The sequence below is a fragment of the Peromyscus californicus genome, unplaced genomic scaffold, assembly GCF_007827085.1.
Source record: "Peromyscus californicus insignis strain IS unplaced genomic scaffold, ASM782708v3 Scaffold_22__1_contigs__length_63687245, whole genome shotgun sequence".
Classification (NCBI taxonomy): Eukaryota; Metazoa; Chordata; class Mammalia; order Rodentia; family Cricetidae; genus Peromyscus; species Peromyscus californicus.
In genome coordinates this window covers 59,541,683-59,562,003 of record NW_026294525.1, presented here as the reverse complement: position 1 = coordinate 59,562,003, position 20,321 = coordinate 59,541,683, and the positions used below count along the sequence as shown (strand labels likewise).

Sequence of the window (20,321 nt, the reverse complement as noted above, 5' to 3'; positions counted from 1 at the left end):
ATTCTATTCTTTGTCTTATAGGCACTGGATTATATTTGTGTGTTGATATTAGCATGGCTGTGCTTTTCATAACAGAGTGCTAATAGCAGCTTTGAGAATGGATCTTGGATGTTTATTATAGGAGAATTAACAAGTGCTTTCAATGCCCATGAGGGCAGCCGTTGCAAGATTAACATTCTCATCCACTGTATACTACAGCTCAGGTTAATACGTTGTACTTCCTACTTTCCAGAGTTAACTCTAGAGAGGATTTATAAGACGTTAATTCTGATGCAGTGGTTTAAATGAGGGATTTTTGATCAAAATTCCTTTTAGCATTTTACCCCCAAGGGATCGTTTTAGTAGGCCTACAATTTACTCACTTAGTTTTCCTTTTTTGATTAAAAATATATGTCATGTGTAATATTAAAAGGAATAAAAAAATCCAGTGACCTTAAAGTGGCTTTCAAGGTCCTTCATGATCTGGCTTTGCCTGCCGCTGGGGTCTCTCCTGCCCTGCCTGCCAGGCTCACTGAGTTCCTGCATCCACTACCTTCCTACTTACATGTTTATAGGGCGGTGAAGCACCTTGATGTCATTTTAACCTGGCCACAGTGAAGATTTCTCCCCTACCCAGCATTCCCAATTCCTCACAACTACCCCTTTCCTCTTCTTTTTTAAATAGCACTTAATAGTTTCTAAACTATTTTAATTTATTTTTATAATTATACATCTATATATTTTGCTAAAATGTAAATCCTATGAAGTTAGGATCTTTCTCTGTTTTGTTTGATGATAGATTTCAGAGCAAATAGCACAGTGTCTAGCACACAGTAGGTGCTCAAATATCAGCTGAATGATGAGATATATTATGCGTGAGTCTAAAGCGATACACGTAGTATTTAAAGTCATACTATTTTTGTCTTTAAACTCCTCTACATTCATGTCATAGTGATATTCATTCAGTACTTATTGAATGAGCTCAAACTCAGAATACTGCAGTAACTACCAGTGTTGCCAGTTCCTGGGAGGGAGGGAGAGGTGATCACGCCTATTGCTCTGACCCTCACTATATGTCTATGCTGAAACTACTAGATAACTCAAGACAGTTCTGTCCCTAAAGGAGCTGTGTCTTCAGACCAGCTGACACTCTCACAGAGCCAGAGATGGTGTCTGTAAGAACAGATCTTGGGTGTGGAATTGTAGCGTGACCACAGATCAGCATAACTTGGGCTGTGTCAGTCTGATGACTCTTAACATGTCTAAAAAGGACAGTGATTTGGTAACTTTCCTTGCTGGTATGAACCAGTCCATCCTGAGTATGAAGATGACAATTTAGTTTCAATTGCTGTCCTCTTCTCTCATTTCTCCTCACTTTGAAACACAGCAAGTCAGCACCAGTGTTTGACTCTAAAACATGGTCATTGGGTTGAGTTGTTTTTAGGCTTTAAACTCACAAAAATCTTTATCAACATGATTGACTTGTGTGTAGAAAACCTGTAATATGTCGTTCATTAGCTATATTACAGAATGTTTTGAGGCAAGATCTTACTATGTAGCCCAGGCTGGTTTCAGGTGGTTTATTTGTTTGTTTGAGGCAAGGTCTCTCTACAGAGCCTTGGCTGTTCTGGAACTCACACTGTAGACCAAGTTGGTCTCCAACTCATAGAGATCCACCTGTCTCTGCCTCCTGCATGCTGGGATTAAATCTGTATGCCACCATGCCAGACTTGGTTTCAAATTCTTAATCTTCCTAGTTCCTCCTTCCAAATACAGGGGTTGCAGGCATACATTATGGACAGCCAGCATTAGTCTTTTTTTTTAAGACAAATGTGTGTTAATATATGTTAATATATAAGTGGGTTGGTTTTGTGGCAGAGAGTTCCAACAGAAACTTTGACCTGGTAGAGATATCCCACTTATGTGCTGTAAGATTAATGGTAGATCATTTGCCTGCTTACAGGGCAATTAGGTGGGTTCCTAAGTCCACTTGTAACTGGGAATAAACAAGTTGTACTTTCCAACTAGAACCGACTTTCAAGGCAAACAAGCCCATAAATGGGGCATGAGGTTCTTCAAAAGATAACTTTTTGATTCAGATAGTGCCAGATGTTACCAGGGTGTGTCATGGGTATTGCATGACAGGGAGACTTGAGTAACCCATCAGTTCTGTCTACTCAGCTACTGCCAGATCATGTGGTGCAGAGCCATGTAAGCAGAAGAAACAAACAATCTTTAATATTTTCGTGGCTTTCCTAGAGTGAGATTCAGGGCACAAAAAATGGATTGTATCGAACATCTTCATAAAACATGTAACAAGCACAATGCATGCAGCCAAGTAGCGTAGAGCCGAGGAAGTGGGTCTGTAAAGCTGTACGTCTTTGGGGGGCATTCACTGAGTTATGCTCAGAACTGAGATTTGAACTGGCTGTCAAACATGGTAAAACCACATTCATTGAGTGAAGCAGCCTGGAGCTGTCCTTTCCAGCCACACTAGGGCGACACTGTTTTATTTAATGCCTTGCAGAGTCCTGCTCACTCAGATCAGAACAGTGGCAGTGCTCAGCTGTCCTAGTGCTCGGGCATGGTCTGCCACTAGAGAGAGGACCCTGAAGGGAACCAGCTCTTGTTCTAGAGGGACAACAATCAGAGGACCCATGAGACCTTATTCCTAACCCCTAGATTTTTTAGTTATTTTCCCAGCTAACTCTACACTAATTCTGTAGGGCCCTTTGCTGCGGGCAATGGCCTTGGATAAATGTATGTGACTCTAAACTGAGGCCATTTACTTTTTTACAATTTTTTTTTTACAACAGTGACTTGTTAATCAAATTTAGGCAAGGTATGTTACTATAATTAGTGTATAGTTAGCTGGGAAAATAGCTGGTATTTCTCTTGCTGATTGATTTACCAGGGTTTTTATTTTCTTTGTTTGCATTTAAATATATCAGGCCTCATTTGGTAAAAGGTGGCATTCTTATGGATAATAACAGAGTTCAACTGTAATGTAGATATATGCTCATCCCTCAAATCCTTCCATTAGTTCAACATTTATTCAAATTTTATGAACCTAAATTGTGCTTTTAAGGTAAGGGTCCTTTCGTAATTTTTTGCGTAAACTGAAAATGAATTGTTATGCTACAGGATGAATAGGGATAGGAATCTTAATTTGAAGCACCTCTCCTTTGTAAGGCTCTGCCTGGTAACTGGCTTTTGCCTGATTTACCAGGAAGCTAAGGCTTCTTAAACTGAGAACACGTTTACACCAGTTTAACCTTATCTCCCACGTTACAGGACAGATTTTTTGAGAGTCTCTTGCAATCAGCAGTCACTAACTCTTAAGGAGTACAGAACAGAAAGGAAAAGAGCCTTCCTCTGGATCTGAGCCAAGGTGAATCTTTGACACCCACAGAAAGTTTAAACGCTGTTAACCCCAGCTGTCTATTTCCCATTGTTCCGTTCTATCCTGCCCTCCTTGGCAGCTCACTTGAGCAGGAACTTTACATTCTCTCATAAGACACTGGGAAAGAGCTCAATTTGGAGGCGTCAATTTGAAACATGGACAGTTATGCAATCCAGCTATGTGCAGCCACGTCAGTTGAAGGGATTCTTGGCAAAACATGGCAAGAACAGCTGTGGCATCTAGGCTTCAGAGCACAATTGAGTTAATTCTGCATGTCTGTTCTCAGAGCCATGCAAGGATCTGCTTTAAGCCAATGGTCTCTTTAAACAAACGGAACGTTGATTGATACTGTTTTTCCACATTTCCTTTTTAAGCCCCTGTTTTTATTAACATTTGGTTTCCACCCTGTTGAAATGTGCGCACAGCGTCAGGGCCTGCACTGGGCCAGAGGAGCACGGGGTTGGTTAGGGATGTGCTCTGGGTTGCCACGCTGGTGCAAGCCAAGAATTAAGCTAGGTATTCCGAAGTGTGTGGCATTTAAATGAAATATTTAAATGCTTGTCAGAAATACCTAACAGTGATATGGGAGTGACAGGGCATTATACAGGCCACGTCACTGTACGCTGCTGCTGTTGCTGTGTAAGGCAGGAAAGGGAACAGAGGGACAGAAAGCTAAACTACTTGCCAAAAGTCTCATAAAAGTAATGGATCCAAGTGTGTTTTTTTTTTTTAAATCGATGGGGTAAAATAGAACCTTTTTATAGCCTGAAATGTAAATGTGCATGGTGTGGAAATGGGGTTATCAGGAGTGACATTTACATTCATCCTGCCCCGGTCAGCACAGTCAGAGGGTCCAGTTCTTCAGTGTTGCCAGTAACAGTTGCCTTCTTCTTCTCTCCTGGATATATTCAGAACTCAGGTTGCTGTGTGATAGATCTTTCTAGAGAACACAGGCTCACAGTGGGACCTTCTATTTCAGTTGTTCGTTCATCATGGTGTGCGTGTGTTGCACTCTCTCAACGTGCCCATGCAGGCCAAAGGACAACTGGGAGTTGGCTTTACTCTTTCCACTGTGGGTTCTGGGGACCAAACTCTGGTCATGGTGCAAGCATTTTTAACCACTGAGCCCTCTTGTTAACAGTCACTGCAGACCAGGAACGACTGAATTGCAGCTTCTCGTTCTCCGATTCTTTCTTTTTTCTCTTCTTTCTTTTTCTTCCCTTCTGCTTCTCTCTCTCTCTCTCTCTCTCTCTCTCTCTCTCTCTCTCTCTCTCTCTCTCTCTCTCTCTCTCTCTCTCCCCCCCTTTTGTTTTGCTTTTTGAGACAGAGTTTCTCTATGAATTCCTGACTGTCCTGTGTAGCCGAGGCTAGCCTCCAACTCAGAAATCCCCATGCCTCCCTCCAGCGACTGGGATTAAAGTTGTGTGCCGCCATGCCTGGCTGTGCATCCACTTCCTGACTCCGCCAGGGTAGTAGCCCTTCTGAGGGTAGAATGCTACCCCTGCTTCTCTCACTAGTGGTGAGGCGCAGAGACGTTTCCCTGTGCTCACAGGTTGCCAAGTTCTGTTCTACACAAGAAACGGTTTCTAAACAGGCTTGGAGTGGGTTTCCATTCTCAGTGTCATTTGTCTTCAGGGCCTGTGACTTGTTTTTAATCATGATTTGGTTAAACAGATTCAAGCACTCATGCGTTGGACAAACACAGAGTGCCTGCCGTGTGCCGTGAGCATTCCGGGTGTGGGGATTTGAGCGTGAATGGATGCGGCGTCTCTAATGGAGGTAGCTTTAGGGTTGCTCAGAGACATCTCTTGAGGTGACAGCAAGCACATCTGTGTGTGGTGTTAGTATTTGGAGGACTTGGAAAGCCTAGGACATAGAATGTCTGTCGTCTGTCTTTAAAGTCAGCCAATAGTCAAACCTTTTATCCAACTTAATTTTTTTCTGGTGTATTATATTAAAAACCTGAATGTTGACATTTCAAAATCTTACCTACGTTAGCTCCAGGATCCAGTCATTGTGTTTTTCTCCATTTTTACGAACTCTCTAAAAACACTGGTTTGCTCATGTCTCGTTGGTTGTTACATGGACGGCCTCTTGCTCTGTTCCTGCAGTTTTCCGTACTGTCTGTGCCCTTCTTTGCTTTTCTAACCTTGCATTTATTTCCCTTCAGATCTCAACATCTGCCGCAGTTTGACTTTTCAGGTTAGTGCCACTTTGCACATTTTTTTTTTAGTTTAATGACACAGGCAGTATTGGCCAGCACTCTCCTACGTGGGAGGAGGGAGAATCTTTACTCCTCTGGCCACTGTGATTCATTAGTGGTGAAGTTATATGTCCACAAAACACTTAGGAAGCAAGGTAGGCTTGGGATTTTTCAAAAGAGTATTTCGGCTGGGTGCGGTGGTGCACGCCTTTAATCCTAGCACTTGGGAGGCAGAGGCAGGTGGATCTCTGTGAGTTCGAGGCCAGCCTGGTCTACAAAGCGAATTCTAGGACATCGAGGGTTGTTATACAGAGAAACTCTGTCTTGAAAACCAAATAAGCAAACAAACAAAAAACAGTATTTTGGAAAATAAAATAATGCACAGAAAAGGAAATTGGTAGGAAGGGAAGGCATGATTAATAAACAAGGAATCTAGAAAACATATTACTTACAGATAGATTAAAGCAGACCTGTTAGCAGGTGTGGTTGAGCATGTCTGTTATCACAGCACTTGGGGGTGGAAGCAGAGGCCAGGACACTCAGGGACTCACTTTGTAAACCAGAACTTACTTGGTAACTCATTTCTTTGTCACGTGGAGAAACCCAGTCTTGAAAAACTAAAATAAACAAACAAACAAATAAATGTTGCCATATAGCCAGATGTGTTGGCAAACACCTGCAATTCCAGTACTCAAGAGGTTAAGATGGGGGGTCATGAGTTCAAGATCACATAGTAAACCATTATCTTTAAAAAAAACCTCACCCCCCCCAATAACAGAATGCTACTATACATTAATGATTGAATTTGTATTCAACGTAATAGCTTCAGGATAAATCCAGGGCTCCGACCAATCTGATTGTTTTCTGTTTGTGTGAGCACATGGCTGTCTTTCCAAAGCTGTTGCTTTCAGGGCTTTTCACAAGCCCTGGCTTTGTCCTTCCGAGCTTTTCTCAGGAGAACTGTTAGCTTCCTGTGGATGCCTTAAGCCTAACTGTGTTTCTCAGTGTCTCCTCTCTCCACTCTTCAGCCCAAGGCCTTCTCTGAACTCAGGATTAGAATTCCCAGGACGAGGAATCACACAGTGCCTGGTCCCCCCTCTTCTTCCAGAGATACTGTCTAAGCTGTGCATCTTCACAGCAAGCCTGTGGTGCACCCAGGCCGTGGTTAGACCTGCTTCAGCCCTTTCTCTTCCCAATGAAGCACCTTTCCACATACTGCACGTTTTTCATGTCAGTGTTGAGGCAAGGTCTCCTCTATCTCGACCTGGTCTGCGACTGTGTAGCAGGAGATGCCCTCCAACACCCAACCTTCCTGTCTCTCTGCGTCCTAAGCACTGAGATTACAGGTGCTGGGAATGGAGCCCAGGGCCTCAAGCAGGCCAGGCAAGTACTCTACCAAATGAGTTACGCTCCCAGGCCCTATACAAGGTTAAAAAAATAAGAAAGTTGAACCTCTAACATCAGAGAAAAGTAAAAAAAGAACAAAAGGTGATGTTTAGTTATATGCTGCAACATACATGAAGTTTGATGATGTCATGCTCAGAGAAATAAGCCAGGACACAAAAGGACAAAGGCTGTCCATCTAGATGAAGTCTCTAGAGCAGTCAAATCATAGATGGGAGACAGAAATGCTAATTTCCAGAGCGGGGCAGTGGGAGATGGGAAGCTGAGGAGAGGTAGCATTCCAGATGCTTTCCTAGAAAGCAGTTAATGATGGCACATGTCTGTAGTCTCAGCACCTGGGACGCTGAGGCAGGAGGATCACAAAGTCAAAGCCAGCCTTGGATACATAGTGAGACCCCAAACAAACCAACCAAACCAAACCAACAACAACAACAACAAAGGAAAACAACCAGCTCACCCAATGATAACTGATTTCCTGTTTCTTTATTTTTCTCAGTCAGGAAAGCCTTAACTAAGTAATATTTTAATAAACTAATAGTATTTATGAATCTTGTGTTGTTCAAGGAGAGAGAGAACTAATTTCAAGGATTTATAAGATAATCCAGCTTATTTATGTCATTGCCAGGATCATCAAATACGTAAAGTTGTTGTTGCTCTAAATCCTAGGGACTTGGGTGATGAGTTCTGATTTTATCCATTTTATGGTAAAGTCTATCTTAACTTCTAAAATCTAAGCTCATCGGACCAGTTTTGTTGCATTTGTTCACTTTGGACTATTTTTTCCAAATTGGTGTGATTCTGCTACTGATTAAAGGTCTCATAACCCAGACCTATTGATTCATTTAGTCTCTCCCCTCTTAATGTGGAATGTGGAAACACGTGACACCCCCAGAGAGCCTGGATCACCACCAGATCCCTGTCTACAAAGTCTTTGCAGCTGTTTCGTGTTCTTGGAGTATGTACTCCTTATAGCCTGGCTGTCCTCTGTGGCTGAGGCTGCTGCCATCTTGATACTCACCGAAGAGGCAGACCACTTACTTCTTTCACAGATTAATGCTGTCTTAATTCGTACCCCGTTGTATTTGTGTACACTAGCTGGGAACTGAGGAATCCAATGGTGTGAATCTGATGCGTTGAGAATGGGCCCCAAGAAAGAAACTTTAGAATCAAAATCAGAGCTGGATGGGATCAATGATATCCCATAGATCAGTAGATTAAACACCTTTCAGTATTCACAAAGAGCTAGAAGTTGTGGGTGGGTTTTCCTCTGAGATGGGCTTGCCGCACAGCCCGGGGTGAGCCATTGTTTCACATCCCACTGCCTCAGCCTTCGAGCACAGGGCTATAGTGTGAGTGACCATACTCAGCCTAGAGTTCTTATTCATTGGTTTTTGTAACTTCCAAAATACATGGCATAAATCTTGACTGAGTAAACAATTCCAAATTACTCAAAAATCCCAGTCTATTTTCTATTTTAAGATGAAATCTTTAAAACTGTAAAATTCAAGATGATTTAAATCCAAGGGCATTTATCATTGCCTGCGGCGCTGGGGAGGGACCCTTGAGCATTTTGAATGCTAAGCAAGTAGTCCTCAATGAGCTATACCCTCAAAATTAAATTAAATTAAAGACAAACTAACATCTAAATCCAAAGTAGTTTCCATTAGTAATGCAACCAGACATTTTACTAAATCTTGATCTTATCTAAGTGATGCTGTCCAAGAAGTAAGTGTGTGTGTGTGTGTATGCAAATATATGTATATGTATATATATATATTCTTTTTTTAACCCACAGGAAATTATTTTTTTAAAGACTATCAGGGGAAAAATAGCGAATGCTTTTAGAAGAATTTTTAGTTAGAAAATATTTTCAAAATTAGACTTAAAAGAAAAAAAAACTCTTCTTTTTTTACCCATTGGTGGCTATTAAGTAATCTTTATTCCAGAAGGGTTTGTTTTTCCCCAGTTGTTTTTCCTGCCTTAATGGTGCTGTGTCATTATCAATACCATGGAAACCCATCTTAATGAAATGGAAAGAGTGGTTGTTTGAAAAAAACAAACAGAATCAGCAGTGATGCCTCCTAGAGTCCGGTAGGCCAAAGGTCAGCTTGCATCCCAGCCAGCTGCTGAGGAGGCAGTAGGTACTGTGACTCTGAAAACACCTCCTGGACAACCTAGAGATGTCAGTCCTTATGCATGCTAGCGAGCAGACAGTTTTCCCTCTCGGAACATCTGTGTGTTAATCTCAAAGTGTAGCTGACCTGACTTAACAGACCGAAATGACATTTTGTGACTAATCAGACCCATGGCTCTATTCTGTCTGTAATGTTCTCGTTCCGTGTTCTGGTATAAAAGGCTTAATTTTATCAAAGACATCTGCAGTTAACTGAGTTCCACCTTTGTAACCACTTGGCTTGCCAAACTTCCTTTTAATTTTCCTTTTTTAAAAAAGCAAAGCCAGAGGTAGAGAAGACAGGTTTGTAAAAAGAAACACCAAGCATATTCTATCCAGATTTCTGATAATCCAGCTCTGAAGTCAAAGGTAGCGTAAAGTTTTGCTTTGTGACTAATTCTGAGATTAACTATTAACAACTCTAGCAGGCTTTCTACTCCCTTTCAAAGGTGCACATTTTGTTTTGTTTTGTTTTATTTTTTAAAGGGGCCAGGCTCTCTCTTTGGCTTTGCCTGTTAAAGAAGTGGTGCAAGCTATAATCATGGAAATTGGGAGGCAGAAGAATTGAGTTTGAGGATGGCTTGGACCACATAGTAGCACCCTGCCTCCCCTCCCTGCAAAATTCAGTTAAAAGAAAATACGTTTAAACCGAATGGTCTTCTAGAGTTTTGGGATAGCTTTTTAACATTTTGGATGGAGACAAACACACTTACGTTATTTCTTTTTAGTTTAAAATTTATTTATCTATTTGTTAGATTCACTTATTTTATGTGTATGAGTGTTTTTCTTGCACAGATGTTATGCACCACTTGTATACCTGGTACTTGAGAGGTCAGAAAAGGGAGTCAGATCTCCTGGGACTGGCATTACTGATGGTTGTGAGCCACCATGTGGGTGCTGGGGACTGAACCCAGGTCCTCTGCAAGAGCAACAAACGCTCTTAACCCCTGAGCCATCTCTCCAGTCCCTCATTCTAAGTTTTTAATACAAGGACTATATCCAAAGCTGGCCTTGAGGTGGAGGCAGTTCTCCTGCCTCAGTCTCTCCCGAGTGCTGAGATGAGGGCACATGCCACCATGCCCAGCAGGATGAGTATATTTTCAGAAATCACTCTCAACCACATGCAGAGAAGCAGGGGCAGGCACATGCTGCTGCTCTCTGGTGTGGATAGCAGTGAGGAGAAATAGGTAGGATCCCTATTAGGAAAGAGGGAGTCAAAGTCAGTTTGAATTCCAGAATCATTATTAGCCGAGTTTTAATGTCATACAAACTACACATGCGGGTCCTCTCCCTGCAAAGAATTTACTCTGGAAATTAAGCTAGTGTACATGCTTACCCGGTCTTTCCAGTCTGATGGTGTAGATCTCAGGAGCAAGGGCAGATAGATGGCCAAGGTATCACAGTGCCACAAACATGACAGAAGGTGACAGGTGACCAAAGTCTTTCTATCATTCCAGACGGCACATTGAGAGGCAGCGCTGTCGGTGGCAGAGTTGGAGGGTTTGTGTTTTTACCCTTTTGTTGTGCTTTCCGAGGACAGCTCTTTCACTCTTGCAGCGGGCTGTGCTGCACTGAGCCTTCCTTGTGTTTCCTCACCTCCCACTTCACAGTGAGCCAGTCAGTTGTTGCCTCCAGTCCACTGTCCAAGTTGTTTTTTCTGTTTTGAAGGTCTCCGCTCATTCCCTTCTTCTTCAACATGGATAGTCTAAATTTTATACACTAAAATTCTTTTGTCACATTCTTTGCGTGACATGTTATATAATCACTATATGGAAGATTAGAGGCAAAAGGCACTTAAGCCCTTAAATGTGCATTTGTGTGCGTGAAGGAGGGTCAGTGGTAGCTGATGATCCTGTTCCATAGCTAACTAACACGAACGAGGAAACTGTTCGGACCTTTTTGACCCATGGCGTTTGTGTTTGCAGGTGTGCGCAGCTACTGTATTTCACTGTAGCACCACTGGGGTGGACAGTGGCTGTCCACTTAGTCTTCGTCCTTGACTGAATCTCTGAGTCAAAGCACTGTGCCATGCTTTCTCAGCGGAAGTCTCCTGGTCCCCATCCGTCTTACGCTGTGACTCCCTTGCAGGAGAGGTGTAGGGAAGGGTGCCAGAGCAGAGGCTATTCCAGTGAGATGAGTGGTTTCCATAGGCTGCTGCCCTTGACCCCTTCAGAAAAACTGGCATCTATTTTGCCTTCAGCTGTCTGATGAGAACAATGTCATTGATTCTGAGATAAGTCCACCATTTAGTTAAGTTGAAGGTGGTTAGAAGAAGGGGAAATTGAAGTACTTGGTCCTGTAGACTCATGGATAGAATGAGCACATAGTCCAGGATGTGAGTTCTCGGTTATCTCTGGATATCAAACAGTAAATTTTATACACTGGCAAAACAGCCTCCGTGGTCAGCAAAAGCTGTTGTTGCTTGAATGATGGAATAATGTTTATGAGCAGGTGATGTTAAGATCTCAATAAAAGATATGTTTCTGCCCTAAGATACTTACGCATTCTGGTAAAGTCTAAAGCTAAAACCCAGGGTGGAGTCCAGGAGAGGGCTCAGCAGATGCAGGCACTTGCCACCAAGCCCGATGACCTGAATTCCATCCCCGGAACCCACATGGTGGGAGGAGAGAACTGACTGTTGAAAGTTGTCCTCTGACCTCCACACATATGCTGTGGTATGTGTGCACCCCTGTACACATTCATATGAAGAATAAAGGTTTTTTATCTTTCAAGCCATGTATAGCAGGATTGGAAATTTGAAACACCAGCCTGTGCCACATAGTGAGACCCCTTCTCAAGAAGAGGGTTTACCTCTTGGTGTTACCGATTAAATCTGTTCTGTCATTGAACTTATACCCCTTGCTCCCAATTAAGTTAATTTTAAACAGCTAATTTTTAGATTATTATCTGAAAATAATATCCCCTGGGTAAATACTAGGCTCCAGCATACGCTTTCTGTTTAATAAAATAAGTTAGGTTGAATATGAAAGTCTTTGCCCCAGTGTCCGGTCTCTGCCCGCACGAGTGTTAGAAATACCAGTTTGGCCCCATGCCGTGCTTTGTGCTAAACAGCACATGCTGGTACCCAGAGGATGAGAGACAGCAGAAATTCATAAGCCAGACAGCAGCCACAGCAGCCATACTGGAGGCTAAGAACAAGCCTCCCTGGTACTGCTGCTCAGTGAGGGAGGACTCTGAGGCCTGGCATCCACGGCCACGTTAGTACCTAATCACCAAAAAGACTTTATTTCGAAGTTTGGTGGAGCATGTAGAGAGGAAGTTTTAGAAGTCGATGTTCTTGCTTTACCTAAGTGGTAGTGACACAAATTTGATGTAGTAGTGTCCTTTATTATTAAAGAACTAAGTTTCCGATTAAGGCATAATTTTAATTTTACCGATTGATTTAAAAATTATTAGTGTATGTTCCCTGTACAAAAGAGTGGGTTTCGTCATGACATCATCATGAATGTATTTTGTGTATTTCTAGCATATTCACACTCATCACCTAGCCTCTTTAAAAAAAAACCCTCAAATATTTCACCTTATTATTTCTTATAAAGATTATAAAATAGATTGGGGGGACATACACGACTCAAAGAATGATAGAAATTTATTAGGCTAGTGGTCTTAGTTCCATCAAAAGAATAACCGGTGAATTCAGTCTTACAGGTATTAAAGGGTGTCTCTGAAAGCCATAGCAACAGCGGGCCACGTAGCCAGGTACAGTGCTAGCTTACCACACTGAGGCCCTGGCGTCGCTCCTCACCATGGGTGGAGAAGGTGGAGACCCACTGGGTGCTTTCTAACGCAGCCCGCCATAGCACGTCTATCTTGCATTGGCCGCTTTCCTCCTGAATGAGCTCTTTCAGCTTTATATGTGAGTTCCTGGGCCCTTCAGCTGTGGTTGTCATGTGCTTGCCGCTACCAGTGACTTCTTCAAGGAACACAACCCCAGTCACTTTGTACTTTAAACTAGGAAAGCTTGTTGGTTACAGTAAAAGAAAACATAAAAAAGAAACAAAATCAGTACTTAGCTGTATAGCTGAAGTATTGTTTTAACAGGCACTCAGTATCAGGCTACTTTGTGTACCTTCCCCTCCCCTATGTCTTCTGGTTCTCTGCATGTTTGTCCTCATATTTGTCATATTTTGGTGTTCAGTGGCTCGTTAGAGTGCGAGTTTGGTGTATCTAACAGGCAGCTGGAGAGGAGGTACAGTAGCAAAGCAGAAGTCATTGACCACGAGGAGCTGGCACTTGACGTCTAAAGGCGACGAACCCTAAGGGGGAAGGGAGCCTAGAAGGGAGCCAAATTTTTTGTTTGTTTTTTTGTTTTGCTTTTCGAGACAGGGTTTCTCTGTGTACCTTTAGAGCCTGTCCTGGATCTCACTCTGTAGACCAGGCTGGCCTCGAACTCACAGAGATCCGCCTGCCTCTGCCTCCCGGGTGCTGGGATTAAAGGTGTGCGCCACCACTGCCTGGCAAACATTTTTTTTTTCAGAGCTGAGGACTGAACCCGGGGCCTACTGAGCTAAATTCCCAACCCCGGGAGCCAAATTTTTGAATTTAGGAGATTTAGGAGTATGGGGCTCAAACAAGAAGTATGTTAGAAGCTTGCTCTAGTGGTCCAGGTAAGGAGTGACAAGAATCTGGACACAGGCCAAAGGAAATTTGTATGAGTCACTTAGCCAGAAAATCATTACAATTTGCTGGCAGTCTGATTTGAAGAGAGGAGCTGGAGTAATCTAAGATGGTTATTGGGTTTTTACTGCTGTAGGTGAGCCAAAGGTACTGTTAACCCAAATGCAGGAGGGCAAATTATAAGGGGCAGACGAATTCAGTATGCGCTGCGTTGACGTTGAGGTGCCTTTGAAACAGGCAAATGGGTAACATCTAGTTTGACATGGAAGAGAGCGCCCAGAGAATTTAACAAGGCTGGAAAGGAACCCGTGCAAAACGGAAGTGCCAGTGCCGGTGTTAAGCAATAGCAAGAAGTTACAAAGCCTAAGAGGGCCCAGTGGAGGGGAGAGCATATTAGCGTACACAGTCCACATTGAACACAGCTTCCCTGCTGAGCTGGATGGGATTAAGACTGAGATCAAAGCTGGCATGTGTACAGCCATGTTCTGTTTGGCTTGTGTAGCATTGGATCACACGGGGTTCTAAATTCAAGTTAGGTGCCAACATTTCTGCACAAGATCCAGATTTCATATTTCTTCTAAATTTTAATTTTTTTTTTTAAATAAAAGGGCTGGAAGGGAGAATCAACAATATGGGTAGTGACAGTCCTCTGGAATGTGTGTCTTTTCTCTACATGCATCTGCTTCGCTTTTTACAGGCTCAGTAGACATTTGAATTTTCTACTTCAGAGCCAAGGATCAGTAGTTAATAAACATACAAAGATAGATTAGTGCCAGATTATGGAGAGCTTTAAATACCAGACAGAGTATAAAATGCAGTAACAAGCAACTTTTGAAGGCAGGATTGGCGAGATTAAAGTCCTATTTAGGAAGATTATTCTGAAGTGGTGTGAAAACAGAAGTTAGAAAAAATACCATTTTTAATTAAAAATTGTAATTATTGTTATATATATGGGTGTTTTGCCTTCATGTATGTCTGTGCACTGTATGCATGCCTACAGAGGCCAGAAGAGGGTGTGACTCACCTGAGACTGAAGTTAGACAGAGTACACTGTCATGTTGGTGCTGTAAATCAAACCCAAATCCTCTGGAAGAGCAGGCAGTCCCCTTAACTGCTGTGCCATCTCTCCAGCCCCAATGACCAATTTTTAATGAAAAGAGATGAGATGATATAAAAACTGGGTTAAAAAAATGGAAAGCAGAAAAAAGTAAGTCCAATGGAAGAGTCGTAAGGAGGGACCTGCCATCTGAAAAGTTCCCCACTCCCACATTCATTATTTGGGCCGTTGAGCTTGGTGAAAAATTTGCTTGTAGTCTCCTAGAACTCCACTGGATGCTTGGGTCGTTGTGGGAAAGTCAAACAACGCTTGCTGGCTATCTGTGGCCCAGAGGGCACTGGAGACACTGTTTTCACTAGACTTTAAGTGGAGGCAAAGATCCTTTATTCCCTCCACCCCCATCTTCTCCTTCAGCACAGCCAGCATTCAAAGGGTCCCTTGTGAAAAGGATGGCCAACATTAGTATCTGATCATTAACTGCAAGCGAGTCATTCTTTTAAGGGGTGTTAGAACCTAGGGCTTCACACATGTTTGGCAGATGCTTTGGTATGCTACCAGGGTTTGCTAGGTTAGGACCAGTACTTGGATCTGGAGGTCTAAGAGATATGACCACTGTAAACTGTTTGTGTATCTATGTCTGTTGGCATGCCACACAGGAACCTTACACTTCCATTCAGGAAGTTCTGGCAGAAGTTATTTCAAGGGCATCCGTTTTGTTCTGGTCCCTCAAAAGAGACAGAACTCCAAAGATGACCTTTAGTCATCTTCCAGGGGGCAGGTAGTATTCCAGGCCTCCGTTCTTCTTTTGATGAGTGGCTCATTGTTAGTGTGTGCTGATCTGTTTACTGAAAGAATAATTATAGGAATAACTCAGTTTTTAAAGATTTTGGTTTTCTGAGTCAAGGTCTTGTTGTGTGATCCGGGCTGCCCTGAACTGGACCACATAGCCCAGGCTGGCCCTGCATTCTCAACCCTGACCTAGTCTTCGAGGGCTGGGACTACAGCTGTGTGCCACCACACTCAGAAAACAAGCTAAATTATGCAAGCTAAATTATGATAGATTTTCTTTATATGCCCTACTAGAAAGTTATCACGGGAGATGCTTTTAAATCCTTTAATTTTAATCTTGAAGGGGGGTTGGGGTAACAGTGTAGAGAAGAAACACATTTGATGTTTAATGGTGCGTGTCTCAAACCTTGTGAGGTTTCCCTCCCATATTCAGTGTGGTGTCTTTTTTTCTTGACTTGCAGATGAACCATGTAAAGGAAAGATTCCAAGATGAAAAGAACAAGGAGGTGCTTTTTATGTGCATCGGCATCACTTCTGGAGTTGGACGCCTTCTCTTTGGCCGCATTGCAGACTATGTGCCCGGAATAAAGAAGGTTTACCTGCAGGTACTCTCACACTCTCCTTCCCCCGACAGAGTGAATTGCATTCTTCAGTCTCCCTCAGGCCGTTGAAGAGTTTTACACCAGGGGCTGACATGAGTGGTGTTTTATAAAGATTAGTCTGGTGTGGAGTAGAGAATGGAGCAAGAGTTGAGGTCGCTACAAAAGGCCACGTGTTGAATGCTTCCATTGACCTAAAATGTTTAGAGTAGGAAGATGATTAAGAAGGTAAATTAGTGGTTGTGGGGGATTGGGGAAAGGTGATGGTTTCTTTTTGAGATGGTGGAAGTGTTCTAAACTGAGAAAGGTAGTGGTCTAATAATACACATAAGATGGGTAGTTTACAGTACTCTTCAGATGGAGTGCTAGGGTGCAATGCTGCTGTTGAAAACTGCTGACGTAGTCTAGGCAGGAAAAACCAAGCAGAGACATTGGCATCAAACAGGAAATTAGCGGCACAGAGAACAGGTGCTGGTGGGGCTGTTTGTGTCCGAGATTTGTCGCTTGGCTAACGGAGGAGGTGGCTTCATTATCTCATGAGATCAGCAACGCAGTAAATCCAAGGAAGACAGACTTTGTTTCTGCCCCATTAGTGTGTGGTGCCTGTGAAACAGCTGGGCTGAGCTTGTGTAAAGCATTGTGGGACTTGGATGTTCTTGGACTGAAAGGAAGTGACCTGGTTGGTAGGAACCATCTGGGATGGAGTGCTTCTGGGACACCAGTGGGCAGCAGTGACAGGAGCTAGTGAAGCGATTATAGTAGGAGGTATTGATGACGAGTAAATGGGGGTGCAGACAGCTCTGACCAAGGGACATGAGTAAATGGGGGTGTAGACAGCTCTGACCAAAGGACACGAGTAAATGGGGGTGTAAACAGCTGTGTCCAAAGGACATGAGTAAATGGGGGTGCAGACAGCTCTGACCAAGGGACATGAGTAAATGGGGGTGTAGACAGCTCTGACCAAGGGACATGAGTAAATGGGGGTGTAGACAGCTGTGTCCAAAGGACATGAGTAAATGGGGGTGCAGACAGCTCTGTCCAAAGGACATGAGTAAATGGGGGTGCAGACAGCTCTGTCCAAAGGACAGTAGGGGAAAGAGATTTGGAGATTAATCATGAGAGGCAGTGTGGGCGGTCTCATGAAAGATGTGAAATTGGGGAGCAGGAAACTATGTGGACCAGGTGTTTACTATAGACAAAGAAGCTTCCATTAGTCGGCTATCAGTAATGAAATGACGAGCGCCATTTACTGAACACTTGGATGAGCTAGGTGAAGAACTGAGTGCTCCACGTGCACCATCGCCAGTCCTTGCCCCAGCCCTTCAAGGAAGGCATTGCTCTTTGTTTCCACTTACAGATGTGAACACTTAAGAATAGAGGCTGTGGGGTGCAGGCAGGTAGTCACAGGCCAGAGCCTGTTCCACAGCAGAAGGAAGTGGAGACAGCAACTGGTGTGCTGCTCGTCCTCTACCAGTGCTGGGAGTAAAGTCGAGACCCTTGTTAATATTTATGTATTCCTTTATAAATGTAGAGACAAGCTAGGCATAGTGATACACGCCTTTAATCCCAATACTCGGGAGGCGGAGGCAGCCAGATATCTGAGTTCAATGCCAGCCTGGTCTACATAGTGAACTCCAGGACAGCTAAGACTACACAGAGAAACCCTGTCTCAAAAAATGAATGAATAAATAAATGTAGGGCCTTAAAAATAGCTCACTGAGTAAGGCCGTGTGCCTCAAAGCCTGATGAACTGAGTTTGATGCCCAGAATATATGGAAAGGCAGAAGGAAAGAACTGGACTCTAAGTTGTCCTCTGACCCCCACATGTGTTCTGTGGCATGTATCACACACACACACGCACACACACACACACACTCATGATCACCACTGGGCATGGTAGCTCACACCTGTAATCCAGTACTTATGAGGCAGGGTTGCCAGCCTGGACTTCAGAGTGAGACCCTGTCTGAAACACAACAATGGAAATATTTATTTACTATATGATAATCATCCCACCCTTTATAATATCTCATTGTAAATATATTTGTCTAGCATGTAGCTGACTAGTTAGTTTCATTTTCTAATGTCAAGGTGCCCTCTTCTGGACATCTGCTGTATTGACGACTGTCAGATTTCATGTAAAAACAATTCTGAATACTCCTGTGCTCTGAGACAGTGGCCCAGGGGGAGTGATACAAACAGGATAGACCGGGTCCCTGAGTTCCCAGAGCAGGGTTGTGGCTGGGAAAAGCTAGGTGTGTTTGGACCTAGACAAGAGAAACTGGCATGGAAAGAGCTGGAAAGCTGGGAGGGGCCAGTTATCCAGGTCTTCAGAGCTAAGAGAGTTTCTGGGACTGTCGAGTGGTCATTCTGGAGCACGCTATAGACTGAGGGCAGGAGAGATTGAAGAGAACCTGTCATGTATTACTGTGGACGTTTCTCCAAAAGGTGAATTGCTAGGGGAATGTATTCATGAGTTACATATATAATTAGAAAAAAAAACTAGAATGCTCATATCCCTCTTCATCCGTAAATGTTCTCTTCTGTAGAAAAAGACTGAACTGGTCAGTGCTACTTAGCTCGGTTTTTTATTCTACTTACTACTAGCATTTTACATGAAGGTATGGACTTTACCAAATATTTTAAGATGATATCCAAATACTTAACTATCCCCCAGCCTGAAAAAGGGATCAGAAGCTCCACAGTCTCATTTCGACTGACACTGCTGTGTATGTGTGCAGTTCTGAGGAGAAAGTCAAACTCTCTCCCTCTCCTGTGAAGCGTTATAAGCCCTGCATGCTTCAGAGGAAGCCAGCCCTTTGGTCACGTGGCCTCATCATTCCTTTAGATAGCGCAGGGTGTGCCAGAGTTAGCTGCTTTCTACCCTGGGTGCCTGGCTGGAGGCTGTGAAAGTCTGTAGACATTATGTTAAGTAAGCATATTGAGGGCAGCATTTGAATTTAACTGTGCCCAGTTATGTCTCTGCCTCCAAAAATGCCTTGTGCTCATTCAGGTGTAGCTTAGCTTTCCACGAGAGTCCAATGTCTGGAGTAGGATGTGCCTGTGTTGTCTCCCCAGAACTGCTTAGGGAAAAGAGAAAAAAAGATTGTGTGATGGAAAATTATTTCTTTTTCAAACTGGGTTCTAGTATTGACAGATCAATATTTGATCTGTTTATCTGATATTTATTTGGAAGTGATGAGAAAGCAGTGGCCGTCCTAGGTGGCCCAGTATGTAAGGGACACGTATTTAGTCCTCACAGCAGTTATGTTCTAACGAGCTGGGAGTAAAATGTCCTGGGAAAGGGCCTTGTTTCCCATCATTGTAGTTACAATGGATGCAAAAACACAGCTCTTACCTCAAAGAAAGTAAGTTTATTCTGGAGCCAAGTGTGAGTGGCCATGGTTCAGAACATAGATTAGGTTACTCCAAACACTGTGCTCCAAAGTGGTGATAGTTTGGTAAGGATTTTGTAGCAACAAAGACTTTTCAAACACATTAGTAGAAGCATTAGGCAGGTGGATTAAAGCAAAGTGAGGCAGTCGGAGCTCCAGGCCTCGGGTGCTGTGATGGCTCTTAGCCATTGGGTTGGTGGTATTGGTACCCTGAAGAGCGTCTACCTAATGGCCGCCAATGTTAGCTCACACAGAAAGCACACAGGAAATGGCGACTGAAGGGCTAAAGATGGCCCCCGATAATTTAATTTGGCTCTGGACTTGTAACATTCTGAACTCTCCAACATTGTTCAAGTTCTAAGTCAGTAGGCCGTGAAGGTTCCGTGGGGGCAGCTTCTTCCTGAGAACTTTCCTTCACTACAAATGAGGTAAAAGAAACTAGGTATTTTTCTGAAATGCTTAAGGAAGAAGCTGTCTGTGTGAGTGACCTTAAGGAGTTCACTCCTCAAAGGAAAAATTTAAAAAAACCTTTCTTTAGTTAAGTGAATATTTTTCTCACTTTATATGTATGAGTGTTTTCCCTGCATGTTTCTCTGAGCACCACATACATACATGCCTGGTGCCTGCGTAGACCAGAGAGGGTCTATCCCCGGGACAGGAGGCACAGACCGCTGTGAGCTG

General features: G+C 43.2%; 1 protein-coding gene across 1 annotated transcript in view; it reads left to right on the top strand.

Annotated features, from left to right (window-relative positions):
* Slc16a10 (solute carrier family 16 member 10) overlaps window positions 1-20,321 on the top strand; it is a 108,690-nt gene that overhangs the window by 79,868 nt on the left and 8,501 nt on the right. Inside the window, exon 4 of the mRNA XM_052751447.1 lies at window positions 16,108-16,251. Within this exon, the coding sequence (XP_052607407.1) occupies window positions 16,108-16,251 (144 nt within the window). The remainder of the gene's footprint in view (window positions 1-16,107; window positions 16,252-20,321) is intronic.